At 37.0% G+C, this 27,591-nt stretch overlaps 2 protein-coding genes across 3 annotated transcripts in view; one reads left to right on the top strand and one right to left on the bottom strand.

The window, feature by feature from the left end:
* Positions 1 to 2: 2 nt before the first annotated feature.
* Positions 3 to 15,588, bottom strand: p2rx1 (purinergic receptor P2X, ligand-gated ion channel, 1). 2 transcript variants are annotated; one of them, XM_056745567.1, is made up of 13 exons: positions 15,133 to 15,588; positions 12,680 to 12,824; positions 9,607 to 9,678; positions 8,302 to 8,362; positions 5,915 to 6,002; positions 5,730 to 5,810; positions 5,483 to 5,624; positions 4,554 to 4,699; positions 3,854 to 3,944; positions 3,709 to 3,774; positions 2,507 to 2,602; positions 836 to 880; positions 3 to 721 (listed from the first exon to the last, which is right to left on the bottom strand). In XM_056745567.1, exons 1-13 carry the CDS (start codon positions 15,267 to 15,269, stop codon positions 716 to 718), a joined length of 1,176 nt encoding a protein of 391 aa, XP_056601545.1. In that variant the 5' UTR covers positions 15,270 to 15,588; the 3' UTR covers positions 3 to 715. The 2 variants fall into 2 exon arrangements, with proteins under 2 accessions (XP_056601545.1, XP_056601544.1); XM_056745566.1 differs by having other exon boundaries at positions 8,290 to 8,362.
* A 3,697-nt stretch (positions 15,589 to 19,285) lies between these two features.
* si:dkey-220k22.1 (multiple epidermal growth factor-like domains protein 9) overlaps positions 19,286 to 27,591 on the top strand; it is a 68,251-nt gene continuing 59,945 nt past the window's right edge. The window contains exon 1 of the mRNA XM_056745544.1: positions 19,286 to 19,920. Coding sequence (XP_056601522.1) covers positions 19,422 to 19,920 — 499 coding nt within the window. The 5' untranslated portion in view covers positions 19,286 to 19,421. The remainder of the gene's footprint in view (positions 19,921 to 27,591) is intronic.

Here is a 27,591-nt window from a genome sequence, read left to right on the forward strand (position 1 = left end):
TGATAAAATTGTTCTGAATCCATAAAAATAAACTGCTAACAAAACGTTTGACAAAATTCTTTAAAATGGTGTTTAGAACAAAAAACCCATCATGGTGTTATCTAATTTTCAACAGGTTCAAGATTTTAATAAATAATGTCCTAAAAAAGATTGATCTAATAAACTGACCTCCCATGCGAACAGCAGAAGATATTTATCCTAAATATATCATAAAATATGCATTTATATATTTACTACAGTTTATAGGTATCCCTGCACAGAGGCTGTCTTTCATGTCAATGAAAAGTGTGAATCTGCTAAAACTGACACCATTAACAAAGAATAAAACACCTCTTGGAGTTCTTTCACAGCTTTGTCTTTTAAATTCTACTTTTGACAATCTAAATATTTATATAATCTTCTAACTACAGTATCGGCTTAACAGTAACAATTTATACGTTGATATAATGTTTAGAAATGTCCCTTTCTTAGATCTGGAGATATTTTGTTGTGGAAAACTCTGAATAACAGTTAAAACCCCTCCCATAAAAACAATAAACCTTCTCACACCTAATAATATTGTTTCCCTCTGCAGTTCCAAGTTTCTCACTGGTGAAATATTCTTTCTGGAGCGTTGTGTCTCTCAGATTTTATTTTTTATGTTCCAGGACTGAGAGGTGCTAGTCATTTCAGTGCAGTAGTCGGTAGTCATGGCAGCCTCTCTCTCTCTCTCTCTTCACTCCTGTGCACAAAAAGACTTTGATTACTGCTCAAAGCTGCATTGAGTAGTTGTTTATGATGATATACTGTTATTCTACAGGGATCTTCTATTTAGGTTATTTGAATGGTGTGTTACCTGTGGTTTCTCTTTTTCTGTCTGTACCGTGGGTAATGTTTGCTTCTGTGGATGGACAAATACACATCTGAGAACTTGTTAATTTTTACAATGTATTTACTTATGCAACAGCTACCAGGTGCCTTATTGCAGAAACTTGCTTTCTTAAGCTGTAAGTTCAGATCGGATTGTTACATTTTCTAATTGGGCTCCAAATTAAAATGACCACAATAGAGTGGATCCTGAGTTAGGTTGTTTCTCTTGTAAGTACTATCATATGGTTTATTTTAAACTCATGACAATCTGACCCTACTATCCCACTTTGTTTTTATGTTTTGAAATATTCATTTATTTTACATTTTTATTTATTGTCTTTGTGGATAGTCTTGATCTAAAACCTATATTTTTTATTCTTTAACTGGGAGCTTCAATGTTCTGTATACTATATAATACTTTTAGACACAATAAATGATCAAATAGACATTTTGTTTGACACCTGCATGTTATGTCTAAATGCTGATTTCTCTCTCTCTCTCTCTCTCTCTCTCTCTCTCTCTCTCTCTCTCTCTCTCTCTCTCTCTCTCTCTCTCTCTCTCTCTCTCTCTCTCTCTCTCTCTCTCTCTCTCTCTCTCTCTCTCTCTCTCTCTCTCTCTCTCTCTCTCTCTCTCTCTCTCTCTCTCTCTCTCTCTCTCTCTCTCTCTCTCTCTCTCTCTCTCTCTCTCTCTCTCTCTCTCTCTCTCTCTCTCTCTCTCTCTCTCTCTCTCTCTCTCTCTCTCTCTCTCTCTCTCTCTCTCCTCTCTCCTCTCTTTACCAGCCCCAGTGCCAACCCCCCCTTTTTTGAAGTCACATAATCAATGTTTTTCTTCCTTAGAGAGCTGCCAAACTGAAGTCCCGCAGGTTAAAATTTGCCCTCACATTCTCTGTTAAAAAACAAGTTTAATCGACATGCTGCGTTGCTACAGTAACTAACACTGCAGAGATATTTATAGGAAGCTGTTGTTTCATGGACATCAATGTATATGTATAATGAATTGAATTCTTCCCACATTTACACAACTCAAAGGTAAGATATTTTTCCTCCCACACAGACTCTGTTAAAGTGAGATTTGAATTGTATGTAAATGCTGATTTGTGCCGAGCTGAAGATTTTTCCATACGGACACTTCGGGAATTCAGCTTGATTTGGGAATAATATTACATCTGTTACTGATCACTCAAGCTCCTTGTGTGGTGTTTAACAGTGTGTCTCTGCTGCCCCCTTGTGGAATTTAAAGCACACTATGACTTATCTCTCAACAGCTCTTCCAAATGTAAACTTCAGTAGAAGAGCATAAAGTAGATTGTCCTTACAATAGTATTTAGCATCAACATCATAAGTCTGATGTGAGGTATGTAAATATAATATATTATTGATAACATAATGATAATATTGATAACTTCTAAGGTTAGGAAGTTTGTAAACATTTGTAAACATTAGTTAACCATCAAATAAACGGTATTTGTTAGTAGTTAAATTTTAATTTATATTTTTTTAATCAAAAGCTGTTAAATTTAGTTAACAACAACTGTTTATCGACGAAGATTATTTAATGCTGTAAAGATGTTTCACTGTTGTTAGCATTGATGAATTGTGGTTAGTGTAAGGTGTTAATATAATATTTGATATATTTTTTTAAATTTGCAAACACTCACCTCTTCATTGAGTTGTGTATTCTTATATTTCATGTTTTTGTAGAAATCTCGTTTTGGAAGTAAATGTAGAAGGAGCACATCACACACAACAGTTGCCTTTAAACAAATCAAAACAAATATTTTTTAAATATCATAAAAATGGACAGCTTCGAAAGAATTTAGTAAGGCACTTTTTATCTACCCTTTTTAAAGAAATAGTTCACGTTAGAATTAAAATGTTATGCTTATAAATTCACCATCATGTCATCCAAGATCTCCATGTCTTTATTTCTTCTAAAGAAACTTATCCAAGCTTATTGGGGAAACATCTACTGGAATCTATAATGGATTTAATGGGGGGCAACCTGACGCTTGACTTTTCCAACCTAATTGCATATTACAGGAAGTCTTCAACCTGTAACACGGTTGGGTGCAAGCTGTGTTTTTGTGGTTAAAAAGTAAAAAAGGTAAAAAAATTCTTAGCGAAGCAACTGATATTTTGACCTTTAATGAGGTTAACCCCTATTTTATCCATTATATGGAGGAAGATCCGGAAATGTTTTCCTCAACAACCTTGGATTAGTTTCTACAGAAGAAATAAAGACATGGACGTCTTGGATGACATGAGGGGTGAGTAAATACTGTAAGAATAACATTTTAATTCCTTGACAACATTTTAACTGTCTACAACTAAAATTATAGCATATTTGATCTTGTGATAAGAGATGATCACTAAATGTGAATTATATCCATCCATCCATTTTCTACCGCTTATCCGAACTACCTCGGGTCACGGGGAGCCTGCGCCTATCTCAGGAGTCATCGGGCATCAAGGCAGGATACACCCTGGATGGAGTGCCAACCCATCGCAGGGCACACACACTCACTCATTCATTCACTCACACACTCACAACCTACGGACAATTTTTCCAGAGATGCCAATCCACCTACCATGCATGTCTTTGGACCAGGGGAGGAAACCGGAGTACCCGGAGGAAACCCCCGAGGCACGGGGAGAACATGCAAACTCCACACACACAAGTCGGAAGCGGGAATCGAACCCCCAACCCTGGAGGTGTGAGGCGAACGTGCTAACCACTAAGCCACCGTGCGTGAATTATATCAACGGACTTAATTAACTATTGTTTGAATAGCCTATATTAATAAATATTCATAACATGTACCAATCTCATAAAATAATATTGGAAAAAGGTTTCACTCACCACTCCAAAGATTCCTACACCTGAGCCAATGGCCGTCAGCGTTGGAATGATATCAAATTTTCCTGCCTGCAAATTATTTTATATCAGCTGTAAAAGTGGATATGTGAATGTTCTGCAATGTGTAACTATAGGGAAATCCATTTACCCGTCCATGAACAACGATGTTTATCCGTATACCAAACACCTTCATTAATGTTCTCTTCTCCACGTTGTTCTCCAAATAATGTTTACCATATCTGAAACCATCCATATTATATAACAATAGTCAATTTAGATCTTTATAAATATTAAATTCTAATACAGTTGAGACATTTAGACTTTTTCCTCAGTTAAAGGTCCCATGTGTTATTTTTTTGTAGGATCTATTTACAGAAATGAAATATAATATACATAACTGTGTCTTCAGAGGTGTAAAAGGACCTTACATAATGAAGCGTTATGTTAAGAATGAGCTTTTTGAATCTAAATACACCGCGGGTCCCCATTACATGGAATTTGCCATGTTGTTTCTACAGTGGCCCTAAACGGACAAACTGCTCTACAGAGCGTGTTTTGTAAATACGTTATCTCCTTGTGAAAATGTGACGACATCTTAGTCCTTTGCAGCCAACATAGGGCTTTGAATGGGAGGGGTGGAGAAAGCCGTTGATTGCAATTCGCAACCTCATTGCTAGATATTTCAACACTGGACCTTTAAGCTTTAAGCTAATTATTTTTCCATTATACAATGAGGTGTAATCTGTGTATAACAGTGTGTGTCTCTTTAACAGTTAATACTGGACATATTGATTCAAACTTATTGACTGAACTGTTAAAGATCATAATTTTTGGACAGTCTCACCCACCTGAAATTGTATCCCAGTGATGCTTTCTCCCCTTTATCACTTTTCCCAGTTCCGTACAGACCAAAGAATTCATATTGTGGTTTGCAGTGTTTGATTTTGAAGTCCAGATTGCAATCCCACTCAATGAGTATTCCTATAGAGCCACCCTACCAGGTTACAAAGTTTATGAGATGAACATTCATAATTAGCTTGTAAATCTTAATAAACATACTGGAAAGTATTTGTTTTATTTTATTTGATTTTTTTCTGGGAAGAAACATAAGGGACGTGCTTGCATATTCCCTGCAAGCACTGTTGGCACATGTTGTTTTTATTCAGTGAGTTAAAAGTAAGATTTCCTTCTTTATTTATGGCCATTTTTAAAGAAAGATTTAGTTATTCATAAAAAAAACAGTGTGTCTATAATAATTTCTATACAGTGATTTTGAAAAAGATATGGCAACCATGCGTGTTCGCATTAATTCAAACAAACATGTTTTTATGGCTTTCTTAAATGAAAAATGTTTTGTTTAGGGTTTCGGGTGTGGATAGGGGTTTTCGACAAAAATATTATTCTGTATCAATGTATTATTTTAGAATAGCCTTCCGGATTGTACTACTTGCTATTGTCTGAATGAACACATTTTGCTATTTGTGTGCATGTGTGAGTGGGAATTTAACAAGACAACTTATTTCTTCACGTGCACCAGCGAGAGTCACAGTGAACTTTCATTACAACCCACTTTTGGTCCTCACTAAATAAAAGGACTCGCAATTCAGTCAAATACTGTGTTGCTTTAAATCTTTAAATAATCTAAATGTATTGCCCAAGTTTGTGTGATTATTAGGTAATACAAAGCTGCGTGTGCATATGTGTGTGCATAGCAAAAAAAAGTGTGAGTATCGGGGTGTGGGGTGTGTATACAAACAATGACAAAGAGAAAACATACCAAACGAGCTATGTCTGAATAATTAAAACCGGAAAGCTCAATGATATCTCTAAGCCTGAAGATAGGACACAGTGGATCATTTGTGGGATGATACTGACAGCGATTGATGTACGCCTGATCCACACCTTCCACCAGGTTACTCCTAGACAGAGACAGATAGGCTGTAGGAAATGTATACTTGTAGAGGAAATGTATACTTAATTTTGTGAGAGAATTTACTGTGTGTAGTTAGGAGGTAACCTCTTACCTCACTACTTGAAACTGGCGAAAAGTGATGGAGTTTTTGATGAACAGTGTGAAGTTTTCTGCAGCCTCCAATACAGGAGGTCTAGGGAACAAAAAAGAGGGAAACGTCTTGTTAAAGGTACGATGAAGAGTCTCTGGGAATCAAGTTCTATTGTAATTCACCGATAATAAAAGAGAAATCTGTACTCTGGTATTAAACTGTCATCTTCATTAGGACACCAGGAGTAGATCTCGCAAGTTTTGGTTTGGTTCACACACTTGCCCGTCATGAACCCTACGAGAGAAGAGATAAGATGCCGTAAGAGGAAAAATAAGACTTCAGAAGTGTATTTGGGACTGAGTGAACTGTAAAGAAGGCAAAAAGCTGAATCAAAACAACAACATTGAAATTACTTGTCTCATGCTTTAGAAGGAACAGAGACCGGCGAACACACATGCAATGTTAATTAACAAAAAAGAGAAAGTTTTGTAAATTCATTTTTCTGTAAAGAATTTTGTATCCTTTTTTATAACATGTACTTAAAAAGGAATTTACATAGAATCATCAGTGTCACACTGTGAACATTGAAGGTTAAACATAGAAGCAGATTATGACCATTTGTGCGAATGACATTTCTAGTATCTTCCATTCCGAAAGTCTGCTAATAACAGCGAGCATGAACAGTGAACATCAAAAGACATATTCACACAGATTCATTTACTGCCAACAAACGTGTTTGATGATTTCCATATATGCTGTAGTTCGTTTTTTTACCAAACAGGTTTGTCATATACCCTACAGGTTTAGGGCCAGGTTAACCTAACAGTGCAAAATATCGTGAGAGCGCAATGAAAAAAAGTCAAGATGGGAGTGGAAATTTCTGAGGAAGACTTACTAAAAAGGGGCACATTAAACAGGCAATATCTCATCATCTCGTCATTAAATAAAGCTGCAAATGCTAGTACAATGATGAGCGCAAACTTAAGTAAATCAAGTTACGTGATTCCTTTAAATACTCTCCTTCCATAAAGTTTGCTGAAGAGCAAACTCCTACAAATCCATATGCCTTTTCAGCACTAATTTCACTGTGTCTCTTTAGTAAATACCGAAAATCCTTTTTTGACACGCCAGAAGCAGTTAGTAAATCTCGCTCTTATAGTATATTGATCATTTTGTATCATGCTCCTCATATTTAATGTAACGTGAGGGCATGAAGAGCGAATATTGTACAAATGTTCCCCCTAGGCATCACTTTTGGCTACTACTGTGCATACAGTATTTTTTACAGAGAACTTGTTTTGGTAATAGCCTAGTATATAGAAGTAGAATACAGTACAACAGTTAAAATCACCATAGGGCCAGTATATGAAATCAAGTACATGTCAGAAATATAAGGCACAAAATTAACAATAAATGTACAATTAAGAAACATTTGAGAAAATGCTCCTGTATGCTGCTTTATACATGTGGTGAGGAAGGCCGTGAGGCGGTGGTGTGAGTGATAGTTGGATCAGCTGTGTGCACACCGGTCCCGCATATCTATATCATATATACGGAGGTAATCGGGAGCATAAGAGGACGAGCGACGGGACTGCTGACGAGAGGGGACCGGACCCGGACATTTGTTTAAGTTTGTGTTTATGTTCCCGCCTGCTTCCTTCCTTTTATTGAACCTTGTTAAAATACAGAATTAAGCATTCTTTGGCTTGTTCGTGCCATGACAGTACACGGTTTAATTACTGTAAAGTGAGATGGTAATGTTTACTTAGATTTGTATACCTGAAGTAACCAGGTAAACAGATCTACAGTAGTCAATATTTGTGTACTGTATTTGTGACCTCTTAACAAACTCAGGCCTTTAGTCAATAATGCACTATTCCAATAATGTAACATTGTATTTCTATAGTTGGCTTGTTGATTAGGTTTACTATTCTACGAAAACCATGATTCTAACAAAAACATAAGGAAGCAAAGATTTGTTTGACGTCACATGAGTTTAACATGTTTAGGTTTGAGTAGTAATTCAATAATGTTGCTTACCTCCTGCATGTGAGTGAATGGCAATCTAAATATTTGAATAGTCTGTTTATGGGAATAGTTTTGCCTTGATTTAAATTGCACTGGGTGTTTAAATCAATTTTGCAGCAAATATGTAATGGGTTGTTTTGCGAATCGACTAGTGTGAATTATGCAGTTCATGCCCTCGTGATCCCTGTTGTCTTATATAGCAGATAAGAGCCTCGTGGGTCTCTGGGAATGAAAGACATTAGACAGCACATGGAAAAAAGATTTATCAGGCATGAAGAAACTTGAGATTAAAGTGTTAGAATACAAAAGCATGTCATGAATGTAAGTGACTTACAGAGACGGCAACACGATTGAGGTGGAGGTTACCCAAAGAGTGAAAAACATAACTTGATTCATTTGCCAGTCAAATCTATTAAGATTATACAGTGTTGATGAAAAGATTAAAGAATGATTCAGTTTCTCTGCCCCAGGCGGTGATGTTAGTGCTGTGATGTTAGTCCACACCGTGGTGCTGGTGCCTTCTGTCGGAACAAATAAATGGTTCAAACTTTACCATTTCCCGTACGTTTGTATTTGCCCACATCACAGTCTGCGTCTGAGTTGCACGTGTTCTTCCCATCTGGCACCTGCAACATACACGTACATACAGCATGTTATATTTTTATATATCATAATAGCTATTAGTGATTGTTAAAGCCTACATTTGCTTATTTGCGGAGACAATATGGAAATTTGGCATCTAAATGGCTGATGGCAACAGAAGGACCACAAAACCCTGTTCTACGATTCATTTGTTTAAACAAAAATGAGGGATTATAGGAAGGAAACAGAGAAGAGGTGGTAGACACGATCAAGGGAAGCTTCTGGTGATGTATAGAAACAGCTTTCATACCTCACGGTTAAAAAGATTGTGTTATCTATCTGTGATTACATGCTGGGAACCTTAATGGCATCAGGTCTGGTCCTAAATGCTGATATGTTTTGTTTGAGATCTGCCCACTTAGACTAGAAGTGAGTGACTGTATGATTGACATGTAATGTGACCACAGTGCATATAGTTTGATTTTTGTATAACAAGAAACGAGTCATATTCCAATAATTAACTGATTTAAAAAATATGCTGTACATAAGCACCAAACAATTATTTTATGGTGCGAGTCTTGCAGAATATGCATCTGCTAATGGATATCTAGTTTAAGTGATAGCTCACCCAAAAATGAATCATCATTTATTCACCTTCTTGTTATTTCAAACCTGTGTGGCTTTCTTTCTTCTGCAGAACACAAAACATTTTTTTCTTTTCACTTTTGTGTTCTGCAGAAGAAAGAAAACCATATAGGTTTGTAATGACAAGAGGGTGACTAAATGATGACAGAATTTTCATTTTTGGGTGAACTATCCCTTTAACTTGATATAACAAACACCCTTGAACATCTTATGCTATACCTTATGCTAAACAAATCTGGATTAGTTTCTTCTGAAAAGCACTCTTTGTATCGACCTTCTGCTTTGTATTACCTTGCGATGAGTTTGTTTCCAAGTGGACTAATAAAAAAATCTTCCTGTGCACCCTTTCCTGTTTTTAAGCCAATGCAAATCAGACTGTGGGCATTTTGTGGGTTTGTCATCTGATCCTAATTCCTTCATTTAAACATGCATGCTAAATCCATGCTGCACGTACTAACAGGCCAGCACCCGCAAACTGTCATTTAATGATGAACATTACAAATGGGACATGGAAAATTAAGATAAACAAGACTGTGAAATGGTTCAACAGGACTCAGGATTTGAGTGAAGAAATAACCCAGGGGTGTCATGATTATGAAAGACCCTGGAAATTAATATCTGAGAGAGAGAGATGCTTATTCACCTCGGGACACTTGCCCTGTGTTTGTCCCACAGTATCAATGAAATTTGTCATCACAACGAAAGATGCGTCACCCTAGAAAGCAAAACAGAGGGGAGATTAAATATGGGCCATTTGGGGTAATATACACACACAAGGCAAAATGCAGAGGGATACAGTGATTTAAAATTTACATTATCTCTTTTTGGTTAAACAGTGGTTGCATTAGAAATTGAGTGTTTGAAACTGGCTGTGTACGGTTTGAATCTGTTCATCGTCAGCGTGAGTGCAGTAAAATCCTTAAATCACGTGTTGGTTTATATACAACATGTGCCTGGTTAAATACCGACTCTTCTGGTAATATTGCACAAATATCAAATGTATTATTGTATCTTAGGTATCAGTATTATTATGTTTACCAATAGATCCTTCCTTTTTTCTTAGTCATATGCAAATTTTCAACTATATACATTTGAATATACATAACTATTGCTTCTCAATTTCTTAGTTTCTAGCATTTTGCTCTGATGAAAGCAGCACAAAGGCTGACACAGATGAAACACTAACATTACGTATGTTAGCCCATACAGTGGCTTACATGTTGAGAGTAATTCAAAAGAGCTTCTGAAGCCACAGTACAAAGAACTTAAATGCATCAATGTCACACATTAATTAGGACTAGGTTTGTGACATATTGGACGTTGTCAAAATGTAAATGTCTTATATTTATAAAGCAGTTTTTTTATGTCGTACCTACAAAATACAGTTATATACCTTCTCAGGGAGTGAACAATACTTTTTGATGCAAAGAACAGTTTTGGTTCGTCTTATGGATAATATTTGAACCTATCATGTAGCTCCGAGATGGCCACTCCTGTGCTTGCTAACTAATGACATGTATTGTATGCTGTACAGATCTTCTCCGTCAACAGTCTGTTTCTCAGAACTGGTTTCTAAATGTTGCTGGTGACTGATAGCATAAAGTAAATGATGCGGTCAGGCATTTCAAATTATTTACTTACATTTACATTTATGCATTTGGCAGACGCTTTTATCCAAAGTGACGTACATTGCACTTAACATTGTATCTGTATGTGCAATCCCCTGGGATCAAATCCATGACCATGGCATTGCTTATGCCACGCTCTAACCACTGAACCACAGGAAAGCTATATATTCATACCTCAAATACTTAGCATCTCCTGCTGTGTATTTTAGACGATGGATGGATTTTTAATTTGGAAAATGCTAAACTTTGTTTGGAAAGCTAAATGCTGAAACAATTTCTCTTTCCATTGATTATTAAAAGCACATGTTTAACTGCATTAGACCAGTGGTTCTCAACCGTTTCTCGACGACCTGTAAACCCATTTTAAGAATTGGCGCCCCCCCAATACTGTGCATTGAGGATAGATAAGATAATGCATAAAATATGTCAGATATATGAAGAAGCAAAAAATACCTGTCTATGACAGATTGATCTCAATAGATCAGATTATTAATGTAACAACTCTGCTGATAAAAACAAAAGAAACCATCACAGAAATGAATGGTTTCCATTAAAATACCATTGTGAACCTTTCGCTTTTTGCATTAAAACCATTAAAAAATTGTAATGTTTTGGGCAACGCGTGCGCGTTTCATGATTTTAACACGAGCGAGAGTTTATTCGCAGTCTATAATACAGACGCGGTGTCATTTGCCTGTCGAAAATAGCGTTTTACATCGTTAATAACTGTCAACAGTTTAAACAGCCGTCTACGTTCAGAAATAGGCCTAGATGAAAAGGCGCTTTATTTACACGCCACTCCCTTCACGCGCATTCTTAACTCAACGGGAGAGAGACTTCCGCTTATTCTGAAATTACAGTCTGAAAGACAAACATAGGCTACTTATATGATCTACCTGTTTGATGTACCAGGAATTGCTGCTGCTTCCTGAGTGGACGTTTGCCTACTTTGTAGCCTAGATATTAAGCTTTTGGGCGCAGCCTAGAATTGCACTGTAAAGGACCTACAATAAGTCTGCGCACCAATTTGCAATCGCGTTCCTCCGTTCATTCCTGATCGAGTTCCAGAGGTTTGGGTTTCGGGGAACCGTAACGCCTCCCCTACAGTACCTCTGCGCCCCCCGGTTGAGAACCACTGCATTAGAAATATAAAGACGTGTCTAAGATGTAGCGAAAACAAACTGATGGTTCGTGACTGAAGATGTTTACGCAGTATGAGTAACTTTATCTGGGACGAAAAACGATCCACTCTGGCCTCTATACTTATATTAGCCTCGATTTACTAGATTGTTTAGATCCGTTTTAAAATTAAGTATAGTCCCAAGTGAGAAATAAATATACGAAAATGTTTTTGAAGTACATTTATTTCATGCTAAGTATACTGCAAATCCATTTAGGCTGCATCTTTTGTGCTTAATGAAAATACGCGATTGTATTTGTGGTATACTAAATTAGTTCACTTAAAGTCTGCTAAATTGGAACAACTGATTTTGTACTTAATGTACTTGTATTGTGCAGAAATAGTGCTGATGTCCAACTAAAGATACATTTAAGTGTATTGATTGTGCTTAAGTGGAACTATTGCAAGTATACTGCGACACACTTTAAATATCTTGCATTGAAAGATTGATTTGATCAAAAAAGCTTTCGTGTAGCTCAGTGGTAAGAGCATTGCGTTAACAACGTTGTGGGTTCGATCCCACGGGATTGCACACACATATGTATAAATGTGTAGCATAATGCAATGTAAATCGCTTTGGATAAAAGCGTCTGCCAAATGCGTAAATGTACAAAAATCATAAAATCCTCAGCAAAAGTAACATTAGAATACATTTTATTTAAAAGCATTGAAATGTGCATTGTGTATAAACAGTTATCCAAATAACGTTTAATTATAATTTTATATCAGCAAGTCATGTAAGGAAATATGTTAAACTATACAGTATTTGGCATTAAACAAATACATTTTAAATGAATTGTTTTTTTTTACTAGGGGTATGTTAGTTATTTCTAGTATTTGTATCTAAATCTGGGCCACTATTTTTAAAATGTTTGTTCCTTTATTCCAAATGATGAAAAATAACATACCTGTTCCGGAAAAACATAATCTGCTACATCCCAGATCCTCTCATCTCCACTGATATTCGTGAAAGCCAGTCCCTTCATCTTTGTTAATATAGAGCCCATAGCAACATCCACAATCTGGTAGCCTTTCTCATACATGAACACCCACCTAGAAAAATAAGATTGTAATCTGTTAACATTGTTGATCTGCTTTAATCAAGCTACAGCGCAGATAAAGATTTCATTCAGATTTTATTGTGAAACAAACAGTATATAGTAATAATAATATAAATAAAAGAAATGATGATGTGATTGCAGAGATAATTTAGTTGTATTTTAACAACAATATAAAAACATCCCGTCATTTATATCATTTAAATTTTTTATTGTTACTGTGACTGTATTATGTAAAGCCATGTCATATGTTCAAGGCAGGAATAGGTGTAACACTTTGTCAATATTGAGCTTCTTTCAACGTTAGTGTAAGTCAACAACCGATTATACTGGATATTGTATGTGTATAGGCCTTTGTGTGTTGTCACTTGTTCCTGTAACTGTAACCAAAAACTTGTAAATAAAAATGAATTGACAATAACGGTCCACAATACATTTCAAGCTTGTGAAGATTGCTGGTCCAGTATACTGTAGGAAATCCTGTAATTTCTGTGATTATGTACAGATTGTCCATTTAAAATGTAAAAAAAAAAAAAAATTACTGTTTATTTACAGTACATTTTAATGTATTTTTGAAATACGTTCAGAACAATGTGAAATTACAGAAAAAGACCGAAAATGTACAGGACAGTTGGAGAAAATTTAAATTTTACAATTTATTTCTAGCACCCCAGATGCCAGAAAATTTCTGTTTTTTAACAAGATTTCTTTTTTTACAGTTTTTTTTAAATAGGCTCAAAATTTCACAAGAAAAAAATTACAAGAAAAACGGGGAAAACTATTTAATTGTTATATCTTGTAATTTTAAAGGTAATATATATGTATATTTCTATATATTTCTTTATCTCCATCTTACAGAAAATGTATTTTTTATACAGATTTTACTTTACAGGTTGTTTAGTAGAAGTGTCCACATAATTTAATCATGTTAACATTACACAATTTGGGTGAAAAGTTCATTTGCTTATCATTTAAACCAGCACAACAGATGGAAAATACTCACAAGGCTGTCTCTTATAGTTTGTATTTCAGCAATCTACTGTGTTACATAGAATAGGAGGAGGAATAAGACTTGGCTTCATGCCTTCTAGCACAACATAGCAAAAGTTTATTGTCCGTTTGAAGCATGACTCTCAATCTTATCTTCTTAACACAGATTGAGATACTGTACCAGATAGGCGTTTCATAAGTAATGCTCCAAGACAATAGTGTTTATTGATTTGATCAGTTTGCACAGTCTAATTCTGCTGCCAGATTACATTCTCAAATGATGCCTATTTAGATATATAACAGAAGGTACAAGCTATTATAAAGACTTCTTATTGAGTCATGTAATTTAAGTTTTGAATTCCCAAACAGTTTCAACTGTGTGCGTCTTGTAAATTGAACTAGGGCCGTCTGTGTTTCATTGACTAAAGGGTGGTCTGGAACATCTTGAACGTCTCTGATCGAACAGCTGCTGATGTTTGAGGCTAAATGCCATGAACAAACCAGCCCAGTAAAACAATGTCAACTTGAGTTTCAAAGTTGATTTATTTATAAATTATCAACTGTATGTATTCATTTGTTATATTAAACTCTTAAAAAAATAAATTTGCGTCATAGGTTCTTCACAGCGATGCCATAGAACAACCATCTTTTGGTTCCACAAAGAAATATTCAGTTAAGGGTTCTTTGAAGAACCACCTGTTTCATACCTTTTTAGAATCTGAGAAGCAAAGACCCTTTTGTGAAACAGAAAGGTTCTTCTGATATTAAAGGTTCTTTATGGAACCAAAAAGGTTTTTTTATGGCATAATTAAGCATTATTGCAATCTGAAAAGTATCTGAAAATGATAATTAAATAACTATCCACTTTGTCTTGTGGACAAAATGGTCACCCTGTCAGGGTTGGTTCCCTTTTCAAATTAGATCTCATAATATGGTAACCATCCCAGGTTTCAGTTTCAAGTTATCTCTAAAATTTAGCTTGAAATACATTTGTCACATAACACTAGCTCTTAGCAGACAAACACAGGTTTGTATTTCTTAACAGGATTGGTCCGTTTGCCTGAACTTGATTGTAGTAAATGTTAACATCTGTCAAACCATGGTCGGTATTTCTATCTGTATTGTAGTTTGAATAAGTTGAAATCAACGCTTAACAATTCAACATATTTTACGTCGGAGTTAATGTTTACATAATTTAAATTTTTCAGCTCTTGTTTAAACATGCCCTTACATGTATGTTTCAGTTACTTGCGCACTTTTGTTTTCTCACCTTTACTTTCAGGATTTTATAATACAAAAAAGAAAAATCTTACCCTATGATGTAGGCTAAAACGCCCATCTGGATGATTCTACACACAATCCCAACTCTTCTGTTCTTAACCAGAACCTGACGAGGAGTCTCATATTCAAAAAAGAAGTCTGATATAGCGTGTTTTATCATGTTCCTCATTTGTCCCACAAAAAGGAAAGGTGTACAGTAATATAATGTCTTTCTTTGCAGTGTTCTTGAAGACTGAAAAGATGTTCTGGTAGACACTGGTGAGCTGTAAAATAATGCCGATTGCAGACTTCCTCTCCCTTCTCTCTCTCTCTCTCTCTCTCTCTCTCGGTTTCTCCTCTAAACAAAACACATTTCAAAATAAACCTCGCATTTTGCATTCTCTTTATCCCTTCTTCCTTTAGTGGCTGTAATACAAATTCATGTGTAGACAGGAAGACTTTTTAAAGTTGGAGCAACAACTCTGAGTCCAATTGCAAATAAAGGCTTAGTGTCCTTGCACCACACATTTGAGAGATCCTTTAAACATCCCCTCCCTCCTACTTATCAAACATTCGTCTGTCACTACCTTCCTGAATGACTGCTGAAATAAAACCGAGGGTTGTCTCTTTGTCTTTTGTACCTTTTGTTTAATTGCTCTTTTCTTGGTGTTTTCATACAGTCATTAAATGTGGTGTTTTCTTTTGCAAACCCTTATTTGGAATACCCTAATATGTCATTTGGTTAGCTGTGCTTTAGCTTAATACACTGTAGGCCTTTACAGTATCATAATACTTAATCCTTATCATTGTTTGCCACTGGACACCAAACTAACCACAAGACATCAAACCAACCTTTGAATTATCCGCCAAAATACAACTAGATTGACGACAGTGATGTCATCTTGATTAATGTGTGGAATAACATTTGACAAAGAAGATTAAGACAATAGCTGACTAACATCCTCATAAATGTGCCTTAAGCATAAATAGCTTGTAATGCAGACAAGTATTCTCTTGTTTTCCATGCATATGACTTCAACCTCACAGTCAACCTTAACATTTAAATGTAATTAATTTTGTTATATATAAATAGCAAGTACTTTTCAAATTCCTCTTTTAATCTCTTTCACTGATCTGTGAAAAATAACTGTATAAATGATAGAGTAGTTCTGGCATGAAACTCTAGATGGCGCAGTCCTAAATTCTAAACCAATCTGACATAATAACTAACTACACGGTGAAGCTGATTGGTTCCTTACATATCAGCAGCCAATGAGCTTGCTGCTCTGCGTTTGAATATTGTCTAGTGATTGTTGTGGCAGTAGCATTGCAGATCTGCTACAAGGTGATCACGCAAGCTTTGGGGGTTTATCTTATATATTATATGTGCAGCAGCAGAATTCTGTATATGCACACAGTCTTGGGGGCCTATTTTTGTATTTTTTATGGCCACGTGAGGGTGACAGAAATGATAATATCTGTGATGAATATAGGTGGGCAACTGTGTAAGTTTACAGTTGAAAGAAAAAGTATGTGAACCCTTTGGCTTACATGGATTTCTTCATAAATTGGTCATAAAATGTGTTATGATCTTCATCAAAGTCACAACAGTAGAGAAACACAGTCTGCTTAAACTAATACCGCACAAACATTATACGTTTTCATGTTTTATTGAACACAACATGTAAACATTAATAGTGCAGGGTGGAAAAAGTATGTGAACCTTTGGGTTTAATAACTGGTTGACCCTCCTTAGGCAGCAATAACCTCAACCAAACTTTTCCTATAGTTGCAGATCAGACCTGCACAACGGTCAGGAGAAATTTTGGACAATTCCTCTTTACAAAAGTGTTTCAGTTCAGCAATATTCTTGGGATGTCTGGTGTGAATCGCTCTCTTGAGGTCATATCACAGCATCTCAATCGGGTTGAGGTTAGGACTCTGACTGGGCCACTCCAGAAGGCGTATTTTCTTCTGTTGAAGCCATTCTGTTGTTGATTTACTTCTATGCTTTAGGTCGTTGTCCTGTTGCATCGTCCATCCTCTGTTAAGCTTTAGTTGGCGGACAGATGGTCTTAAGTTTTCCTGCAAAATGTCTTGATAAACTTTGGAATTAATTTTTCCAGCGATGACAGTAATCCGTCCAGGGCCTGAGGCAGCAAAGCAGCCCCAAACCATGATGCCCCCTCCACCACATTTCACAGTTGGGTTGAGGTTTTCATGTTGGTGTGCTGTGCCTTTTGTTCTCCACACATAGCGTTGTGTGTTCTTTCCAAACAACTCAATTTTGGTTTCATCTGTCCACAGAATGTTTTGCCAGTAGTGCTGTGGAACATCCAGGTGCTCTTTTGCAAACTTCAAACGTGCTGCAATGTTTTTTTTGGACAGCAGTGGCTTCCTCCGTGGTGTCCTCCCATGAAGTCCATTCTTGTTTAATGTTTTCCTTATTGTAGATTTGTCAACAAAAATGTTAGCTTGTGCCAGAGATTTCTGTAAGTGTTTAGCTGACACTCTAGGATTCTTCTTCACCTCATTGAGCATTCTGCGCTGTGCTCTTGCAGTCATCTTTACAGGACGACCACGCCTAGGGAGTGTAGCAACAGTGCTGAACTTTCTCCATTTGTAGACAATCTGTCTTACCGTGGACACATGGACATCAAGGCTTTTAGATAAACTTTTGTAGCCCTTTCCAGCTTTATGTAAGTCAACAATTCTTGATCGTAGGTCTTCTGAGAGCTCTTTTGTGCGAGGCATGGTTCACATCAGACAACGCTTCTTCAGAACACCAAACTCAAAACTGGTGTGTGTTTTTTATTGGACAGGCCAGCTTTAATCAACACATCCAATCTCATCACATTGATTGGACCCCAGGTTGGCTGACTCCTGGCTCCAATTAGCTCTTAGAGAAGTCATTAGCCTAGGGTTTCACATACTTTTTTCACCCTGCACTATGAATGTTTACATGTTGTGTTCAATAAAAACATGAAAACGTATAATGTTTGTGCGGTATTAGTTTAAGCAGACTGTGTTTCTCTATTGTTGTGACTTAGATGAAGATCAGAACACATTTTATGACCAATTTATGAAGAAATCCAAGTAAGCCCAAAGGGTTCACATACTTTTTCTTTCAACTGTATATACATATACAACAAATTACAAGAAATACTTAAAAAAACATTTATGTATTTTACAGGATACAGCACAATTTTATGTTACATCTGGGATGTTTAAATTTTACTCTGCAAGGGACCCAAACAGATTAATCTTTTCTGAGAATCCCCCTTCCTAAAATACATATTCATCTATATATATTTATACAATATATATATGTATATATATATATATATATTGTATACGAAAAATGTAAGCTGTGTAAAATACATTTTAAGTGTGATATTGTAAAGACCAAATAATACATAATTCGCTAAAATAAGAGTATTGTTGGATTTATAAATTTATATTTTGATTCATACATCGTAACAGACAAATCCCAATGAGTGAAATAAAGGAAACTGTAGTAAGGAAAAACTAAAGATAAAGGAACCATTTTAGAAATGATGCATGTTGAAAGAAAGATTAGATAGACACTCAAATATATATGAACACTTCTAAATTAATCGGTTTAGTAGACCGTTTTTGTCATGTATTTTTATTTCTCTTCAAGGGATCCATTTGAATCTTCTGAAGGCACTGTGTTACGTAACAGAAAAACGTGATCTTTAGATAATTTCGATATGTCACCATGAGAGGACAGTGTTGTTCCGTAATGTACTTGAGCACACATATGGAGCAGTGTTTAGCAGTAGAGAACTTCACCCTCAGTTCACCAGTAGCAATTAAGCCATTTGCTTTACAAAAACGTGCCAATTCAGAGGCTGTTAAAATCTGTTTTTAACTACGGTTTCAAACAAAGCGTGTGGTCTCTTTGAACGATTATTGGGTCTTATTGGGTTTTTACAAGTCACATAAATTGACAGTTTGTGAATTACAATGTTAATTTTGTATAAACTTAAATAATAAATCACATTAAATATCTCGCTTTCTTTGGTACTTTTCTGTTTTTAAGACTCAGTTGTCAATTCTTAACCACCTCTTCCGGATCGTATGATTGGCGCATTGACACGCCGATCTTCCTGTAGCCTGCTTCCTGATTGGCAAGGGAGTGGCCGTCGTAGGCGGGGTTTACAACTGTCAGTCTTGCTGGAGTGAAATCTTGCACTTCGCAACGCGAGTGGACAAGTAGCGAGAAAACACCGAAACACGCGTCCGTACGTAAGAAACCACCACTTTAGGACTATAGGATACAACAGAAACGTTTCACATGGGGAGCTGAAAGAAGAAAATGACGTTGATGCGTTACAGTATGTTACTATTTTCAGTTTTGGAGTTACTGTTGTTTGGATGCACAGCTGGTTTGTCTCGTGCCGCGCAGCACCAGAGCGATGAGAGCGAGTCACAAGGCGCGAGACTCCCGCGATCTGTGCCGGGCGAGCCTCTGGAAACGACCACCATCCCAAACCACTTACAGGAGGACGACAGGGACTTCAGGGTTTCCCCTTTCACCCCCAAAATGACCATCACAACCAGAGACTCCAGGACCACTGGTAAATCTAACCAGCTTGAGCCCCTCTGGGTGACCACGACGGCTGCGCCTCTGACCAAAACAACGAATCCAACCTTCAAACGCACTGAAGTTAAGCCAACATTCTTCTCAAAACTAAACATTACAGTAAATTCTACTTCCATAAGTTACACAACAAACACGCTACCTGAACAAGAAGGTTCAAGCAGTTCATGGACTGCGAAAAGCACCACTAATCCTCTCCTGACCACTGAGAAAGGTGAGTTATATTTTTAATGACAGTGTGATGCTTCATATTGCAAGTTTTTAACATGCACGTTTTTCAAAAACGTCCTTTCACATTTGTTTTGAACAGTGCTCTTCCACCTAAAACCAAAATGAGGTTGCACGCTTGTCCTTGATTTTACTACCCCTAGTCTCAATAAACCTGAGGTTGAGGTTGTTGCAAAGGTTAACACCTGTGTTGAGGAACAAACTGTTCGGTTGTTCTCTATTAAGTACTTTATCTTCATTGTGTTATTGCTCACACCACACCATATCTCCGCCATCCTGGGATTCTTCGTTTCAGTATTCCCAGTTTCAGGGTTTCACTGTGTTATCATAATATTTAGTTGTTATGACGACATGCAAGGGAAGGATTAGTGAAGGCTTACCATCTTTTTTTTGAGACACACCTTCGTCTCACTTCAGTCTGTAAGGTGAGCAGGAGTTTTGTTCTGGTTGCACAGATATCGGCGATCTTCATCTGATAAGCGGTCCAAAAATATCATATAAACAATCTCAAACGTTTGACAGATGCATCTTTCCCATGAGCCTTTGTACCCTCCAACAGTGAATCTGAAGGACGTTGCAGACCAGGCCAATGGCACATAGACAACCTTCTTAATTGTTTTAATGTGATAAATTACCATCCAGGTGCCAAAGGGGAAAACAATCATAAATACTAAACCCTCCGCTCGATTGTCATGAGGTGGGTGATGCCAAGCTGGTTTCGTTAACAAAGGCAAAGGTATTTTATTTCTATTGAGGTCATAACCAGTGTAAGGTCAGTCACCTTCAGCAGGCTAATAGATTTAAATGTTTGATCATTCATTTGTTGGCAGTTTTTTTCTGTGAAGTTAAAAACTCTTCATTCACTTTCATAAATACTTTTCACAGTTACATACTTTTACCCATAACCTGAAAATGTGTGAACGCAGTAAGCTGAGATGCATTCAAAATAACAGAAAAGCAGCCATGCAGTACAGTCGGAGGAGGTTCACTTACTGTAAACCGGAATCCTTGTAAAGTTCATTAGAAGTGATTGCATCGCCAGAAGACAATTGTTACTGTAAAAAAATCCCTTTCTATGTAACAGCCTAAAGGCAAACAGCCCTTTGTTATTTGAGATGTTCCTGTTGTTTGCCTGTGCTGTTTACTGCAGGTCTTAAGAGAAATTAAAGTGCACAACACCCAATAATTCTTCCTGAATATAAAGAAATGAAACTTCTTGTTTCGACCCCTGCTTTAAGTTTTTTTTAAAGTTCTGCGCCTTTTTGCTTTGTAACATTAACATTAGTGGGGCGAAGATTTTGTTCCATATGTGGTGACCGTTCACCCAAAAATTATTCCCAAAAATTCTGTAATCATTTACTCACCCTTAATCCGCATGACTTTCTTTGTTCCGCAGAACACAAAAGCAGATATTTTGTAGAAGGTTGTTAACCGAAATCCATTCACTTACATTGGTTTTGTGTCCATACAGTAGAACTGAAGCTGTTCGCTTACCAAATTTTCTCAAAATATCTTCTTTTGTGTTCTGCGGAAGAAAGAAAGTCAAATAGGTTTGAAATGACAAGAGGATGAGTAAATGTTGCAGAATTTTCATTCTTGGGTGGACTATCACTTTAAATACACCTGTTTTCCATTTCTGGGTCAAGAGGCGACATCTTTGGCCCAGATACACTGCTGAAAGCTTAACCTACAATGAGCAGAAGAAAACCTGGGATGTGCTCAAGTCATTGTAATGTTTTGATGATTGCATAACCTCTCGGATTTTGTTCTGGCAGCTGCTCTTTTTGATCTAAATTGTTCTTGCATATTTAATAAAACATCAGACTTATTCTGTCATCACATGGTTTCACACTCCAATTACTGCTAGACCTTAAATTATTGTAAATCATTGAGTTCCAACAATGCTAATTGACTTAAATTTGCAAATGTATTGTATTCCTGTACAAAGAATGTTGATAATCAGACTCAGTCAGAATACTGTTGTGCAGCAATAAAGCCCTGGTAATGTAAAGTAATAAAGTAGTGTAATTGTCTTACCCGGCTTCTCCTTTTTGCCCTTTTAGTTCCCTCTGTTGTATTCAAGCGGCAACCTTCCTATCTCTCTCGTAAGCCAACACGGAAGTGAGTTAAACTGGAATTCATTGACAGGGTGCTAGAGACTGACTCCAAATGAGAGCAGAATCTCATTTACAATTGGCACTTTACAACAGACAAAAACATGTTTACAGCCTGATACAAACAAAGATTTTGGTCTATATAGCAAATTTTACCCTTCCTGACAACTGTGAGGAGAGTGCATTTTTTTAATCTTATATTAAGCCTTAAAATTCAGCAAATTAGGTGTGTTGCCACTTGATTGACAAGTGGTTTCAGCAATCAGGCGCATCAGCTCCAACCACGTCCCGCCTCTTTGCCCATTTTCAATTATCCAGGAGTGACGCGCTGCTAAGATGGCGATGGCCCACTTTAAGCTTCAAAACAGTTCCTCAGAAACGTATGGGTGACGTCATGGACACCACGTCCATGTTTTATACAGTCTATGTTTATATTCCATTTTCACCCTTTATGTCTGTTTGCTTAAGAAATTACAGAGTGAGCCATCTAATGGTTTTTAAAATAATCTCTTCCATTATTTACAGTAAGGAGAGCTATGCATATTAACGTACATCCAAATTCACATAGCAGATTTCCTGTGGCTCAGTGGTTAGAGCATTTCGTTGGTAACTTCAAGGTCATGGGTTCAATCAATGCAATGTAAGTTGCTTTGGATAAAAGCGTCTGCCAACGATTCATGAAGTGAATCGTTTTATATTTTCATAAAACTGAACATCATTATTAATAATATTAGCCATAATCTGCAGCCTCTGCACACAATCGCAATCTTCTTCTTGTCATGACAAAATGTAAATAAACGGCAAATTTGAGTTTTTGGCTGATCTATCCCTTTAATGGAAAGAAGAGCTGTATTTTGATGTCTGTGACAGTTATCGGCCACAAAGTTGTTTAAGAAACAACAGCTACTTCTGCTTTCTGTTAGTATGTCCCAGAGTGTGCAATCTCTTTTGCTATGCACTCAAAAGTAACTACTATTCCAACACATAAACAGTAGTAACTATTAGGGCATAGTTTAAGTAGCAACGAATTGGAACGCAGGGTCCGTTCTTCTCGTTTCTTTTGCTTGTTATCAGAAATAATCTATAGGTATTGTATTGTTTGCGAATGTGTATCTGAAGTTAAGGGCAGTCCAGGAACGTGCGCATGCGCAGTAACGTGTGTTTATGTTGTCACTTTGATCCCGACAATAGACACAACTGAAATACCTGCAATGTACATGTACTTTATGTGGTACTGATGGTGAAATTTATCCGTATTCTGTCCTAATATTATAATACACTACATTTAGATAGTAGTTATATTGGTTGGTGTAAGCGTTGTGTGACTCATTACAGAAAAGGCCAGTTGAAAGTCATTTCTGAAGTCCCCACCCCTACAGGACACACAGACGATCATATGATGAGCTGTTTTCAGCTACCCTGCTCAGCAGATTCATGAACTGTGTTTGAAGTATGATGAGCTCTAACCCATTGCAACTGTACTTTGAGATTATAAAGTTTAAGTGGTTCTGACTTTGCCTCTGTCCTTCATATTGTTTGGACAGTTGTTATCACGCGTTGTAGGACCTTTTGTAAGTTCAATATTTGCTGCATATGAAAGACAGGGTTGTTTCTGCGTTCTGAACTTTACTTTAACAGCATCATGCCCTTGAATCTTCTGTCATGTAAAGTCATGTAGTACAAGCCAATACTTCTGTTTAGCTAATACTAACCAACAAGAATCTCCTCCTGTGAAGAAGGTTGCAATGAGGTCAAAAGCTGTAATATACCGGTTTTAAAAGGAACGGTATGCTTTTCTTTGTATATGCAAATGAGCTGAAGGAGCAATTCGTTTTCATTTTCTGAAGTGCTGTGTAGCAAGTTATGATGCCATTTTGTAGGATCCCATCTGGGAGTTTTATGAAAGCTCTGCACTGCTCTTGCTTAGGCTGCCATTCTTAATAAAACGCTGAGTCTAAAAACACTTATATCCACTTCTTTGTGAAGGCTAGACATGTCTAGAGTCAGCATGTATTTATTTTGCTGGCAGATTAGGAACTCTTGGAAGACCTGCGAAACAAGGATAACATCCCATTCAAGGATGTAACTCTTTATGCCTGCGTTTGATCGCCACACTCTCCGTATCCTACCTCTTAACCGTGTGACATATAGGTCATATCACATTTGTCAAGTTGACATCCTAGTTTAACCATAAAGCCTTTTGTGGCTTTATATACTAGAGCTGTACGTCCATGACACAAAGCATGATTTAACCAAGGTTTAATTATTATTTTGTGTAATAGACTTAAATGGAATGCTGTAGTAAACACTTTTTAACAGTATGTTATTACAAAAGCCATACTTGTAATCTTGATTAGTTTTTTTTTAACTCATGTTTTTTCAATACATATAGTCTTACTTTTCATTTTATATGGAGACTATTACATCAGTTCAGGCATTAACCATATCAGTGTTACATCTGCATTTATCTGATCTTATTCCCTCCATCACATTGCATTTCATTGTGTATTCATTTGAACATCTGCACAATCCTAGCTATTTGTGCATTTACATAGCATTCATAGTTTTACTGTATGGGCACCGAGCTGTTTCTGCCGGCTTACGGCGTGTTGTTTCAATTGATTCCAACGGAAACAGCTGGCGTTCTTTTCCGCAGGCTCAGCGCCAGCACTTGTTTTTTTCATGCTCACCGAATCATAGTAACCAACGAGCCACTACCAGCGTTTTTAGCCAGCGCCTGTTTTTTTTAGCTGCGTAAAAGCTCTTCGGTGGATCTGGAACCTTAGGGATATTTAATGGACTGCCCTGGACATGCGGTTTTGGTTATAATATTCTATTGATGTTTATGTGATTTTCTGTTTTCGTTTCTCACCTAATGTGTGAAAATCTGACATTGTTCATGTTTTCTATTTGAAGCCTGAGCTCACACTCTCGGTGTAACACAGTATAGCATCTGGCTGACAATGCAGTGTAACAGCGGCCACATCACCCATGACACCGTGCTGCTCACCCAGAGGGTATATAAATGCCTCATTCATTCATGTGTTTTCCCACCTTACTGTTACGTAAGCGTCTGTAATATTTTTACGTAACAATGTTAAAGCTATTTAATCTGATTGTGTGCATTTGCTCGGACATGGGGACCAACATGCCTGACATCCCAACACATCGCAAAACAACACTATTAGAAAGCCTTCTCCTAGTGACAATTGTGGCTGCTATCCATCTATTGCAGACTAAAAATGATTGTAAAACCGGCTCACAGTTAAATTACATCAAGATGTTTAATTGACATTTTAATGTGCCTGTTTGTGTCCGTTTTATTAGAGATGTGTAAATTAGTGCAGCTCATGGGTTCATTCACCATGTCTCCGTCAGTCATTGTGAGCTGATCATCATAGGGAGTCTTTAGCTGGTTTTGCTGACAGATTGCATTTAACATCCTGGAGCCTACCTGTAATCTGCCGCGATGGCTTTATAGAATTCCTGTCACTTGATGTTTGGCCGTATTTCAACAGCGAGTCCCTCATTCAGAGCTTTGAAGGTGGGTTTTTCACATGTTCATGAGCGATGAATGCAAAATTAAACAAACAGATTTAGGAATTTACAAAAAGGTGGACATCCATACATCTAATCATGTGTGAAATGTAACCGTTGATGAGCTGTCAATGAAAGATTTAATCCTTATAAGCAGAACAAAGCTGTGACCTTTGCATACTTTGGGAAGAACGTTTAAATGTATTGTTAGGTGTATGTGGTGACTTCATTTCCTGTTTTCTCTGTACATCTTTAATAATGGAAGCTCACCTTGTCAAAGCTGTAACTCAAACACTAAAATTCCTGTCTCAGCATGTCTCAGTTATTGTGTAAGATTACAACCAGAGATGCAAAAATGTACAAATAAGCCAAAACCTGGAGTATAGGTTACCATTCTTACAATCATGCCTATTCCTTTCATTATATTTCAAAATCATCTTTATTTAACGATGCGTCCTACTGTCATATATAGGCCAGTGGTGATATTTGTGTCTCATAAGATATTTCAAGAAGCTTGAAATGGATGTAATGGTTTAATGGATGAGTAAAATGTTTTGTTTTGACCATGTGTGCGAGAGCTCTCCTATTGTGCAATCTGATCTTCAGCAAGGTCACCTCTGATTCAGATCAGATTGCTCACAGTCAGCTATGGGAACTGTACACGCTGAGAGCTTCTGCTAAATATATCACACCGCTCCATTTCTCTCACCGCATCAGTGTACGTGTGTAGGTGTGTTTATTCACGTGTTCACATTACCAGGTCCGGTGGGAGGACTGTGAAACAGTGACACATTGCAGGTATGCCCTTCGCTGGATTTGTGCGTGTAATATGCTAAACAGAAGAGAGGAGGAAAGAAAATACTCTGTGTTGTGCATGTTTATTATTTTTAAGTGTTTGACGCATTAACAGTGGCTGATGTGCATCCATGGATTTAGATTTTAGATGAATTGTTTTTGAGGTAAAGTGTATATCCTGGTTGTGATTCTATTCTAAATGGAAAATGTGCTCCTTGAGATCTGTTGCTTGTCTTGAAAATTTTCAGATAGACAGTACAAAGAGATCCATAACTAAATCTTTTATCTTTTTCTCTCTCCCCTCCCTGGCCTTTTCTTTCTCGCACCCTGAAAATATCATCAAATTATAGCTACTGAGCTTTCCTTCTGGGAAAAACGACCTGCTCCTATTTTAGCCAGAAAAAAACTCAGATCCTCTTTACAGTCCCATGAACACGTGATATACTGTAATTTCTTATCAAATAAACTCTGGGCTTGCTACACAGCATGCTAATATTGCAGCGCAGTTAGACGAATGGTCTTTTAATGAGACCCTTTTTCTTCGCTCAGTTTTAAGCTTCTGGGAGCGAAGTAATTTTGCTGACAGCCTCTCTGTGACCTCTGTGTGTAATATTGCTGATTGTATTAGATGTATAAGGTTACTGCTGCTCTAGGTGCAGAAGGTCTTTAGTCACTGAGCATGCTGTTTTTGCGAGTATATTGGGGTTATCGTGCTTTTTTCCATCATACACACACTGATCAGAGATGTTGATGTTGACAGGATGGAACAGTTTGTACCGTTTGTGCAGATAACAGGACTGTCCAGATTCTAGTCCTTTGGAAAAACATTCAAGAGTCCTTGAAGGTAATAGCCGAGAACAGGCAGTTTTCAGCCTTCTGTGTTTCTAAATTCTGCATGTTCTCATACCCCAAGGTTCAATGCACCCCTCAAGGTCCAAATGCATTACTGGCTTTAAATGATAATTTTCACAAATTATTTTTGTCATATTTCTCAAGTTCTCATAGTTCTCAAGTTGTTTGAGAACAAGTTCATTCCCATATTTTCTTTCCTGTATTGTGATCACATTGGAGAGTGGCTGCCTGCAGCTCAGAATAAATTCACACTTTTTTTGTGCCACGTTCAAATGAAAAAATCTCTCAGTGTGTCAAATGAGATTGTGCTCTGCCGCGACCGCTTGCTGACAACAACGCTTGCTTGAGGTCGTACTGTG

The sequence above is a fragment of the Triplophysa dalaica genome, chromosome 4 (assembly GCF_015846415.1).
Source record: "Triplophysa dalaica isolate WHDGS20190420 chromosome 4, ASM1584641v1, whole genome shotgun sequence".
NCBI classification, from domain to species: Eukaryota; Metazoa; Chordata; class Actinopteri; order Cypriniformes; family Nemacheilidae; genus Triplophysa; species Triplophysa dalaica.

What these genes read in the sequence shown, in the direction of transcription:
- p2rx1 (XM_056745566.1), bottom strand. Translation starts at nt 15,269, where the DNA reads ATGAGGAACATGATAAAACACGCTATATCAGACTTCTTTTTTGAATAT. An exon ending in CACAGGGCAAGTGTCCCGAG is followed by an intron (nt 8,363 to 9,606) that starts GTGAATAAGCAT and finishes TGTATGTTGCAG; the next exon opens with GTGCCAGATGGGAAGAACAC. An exon ending in GTGTAGGAATCTTTGGAGTG is followed by an intron (nt 2,603 to 3,708) that starts GTGAGTGAAACC and finishes ATTTGTTTAAAG; the next exon opens with GCAACTGTTGTGTGTGATGT.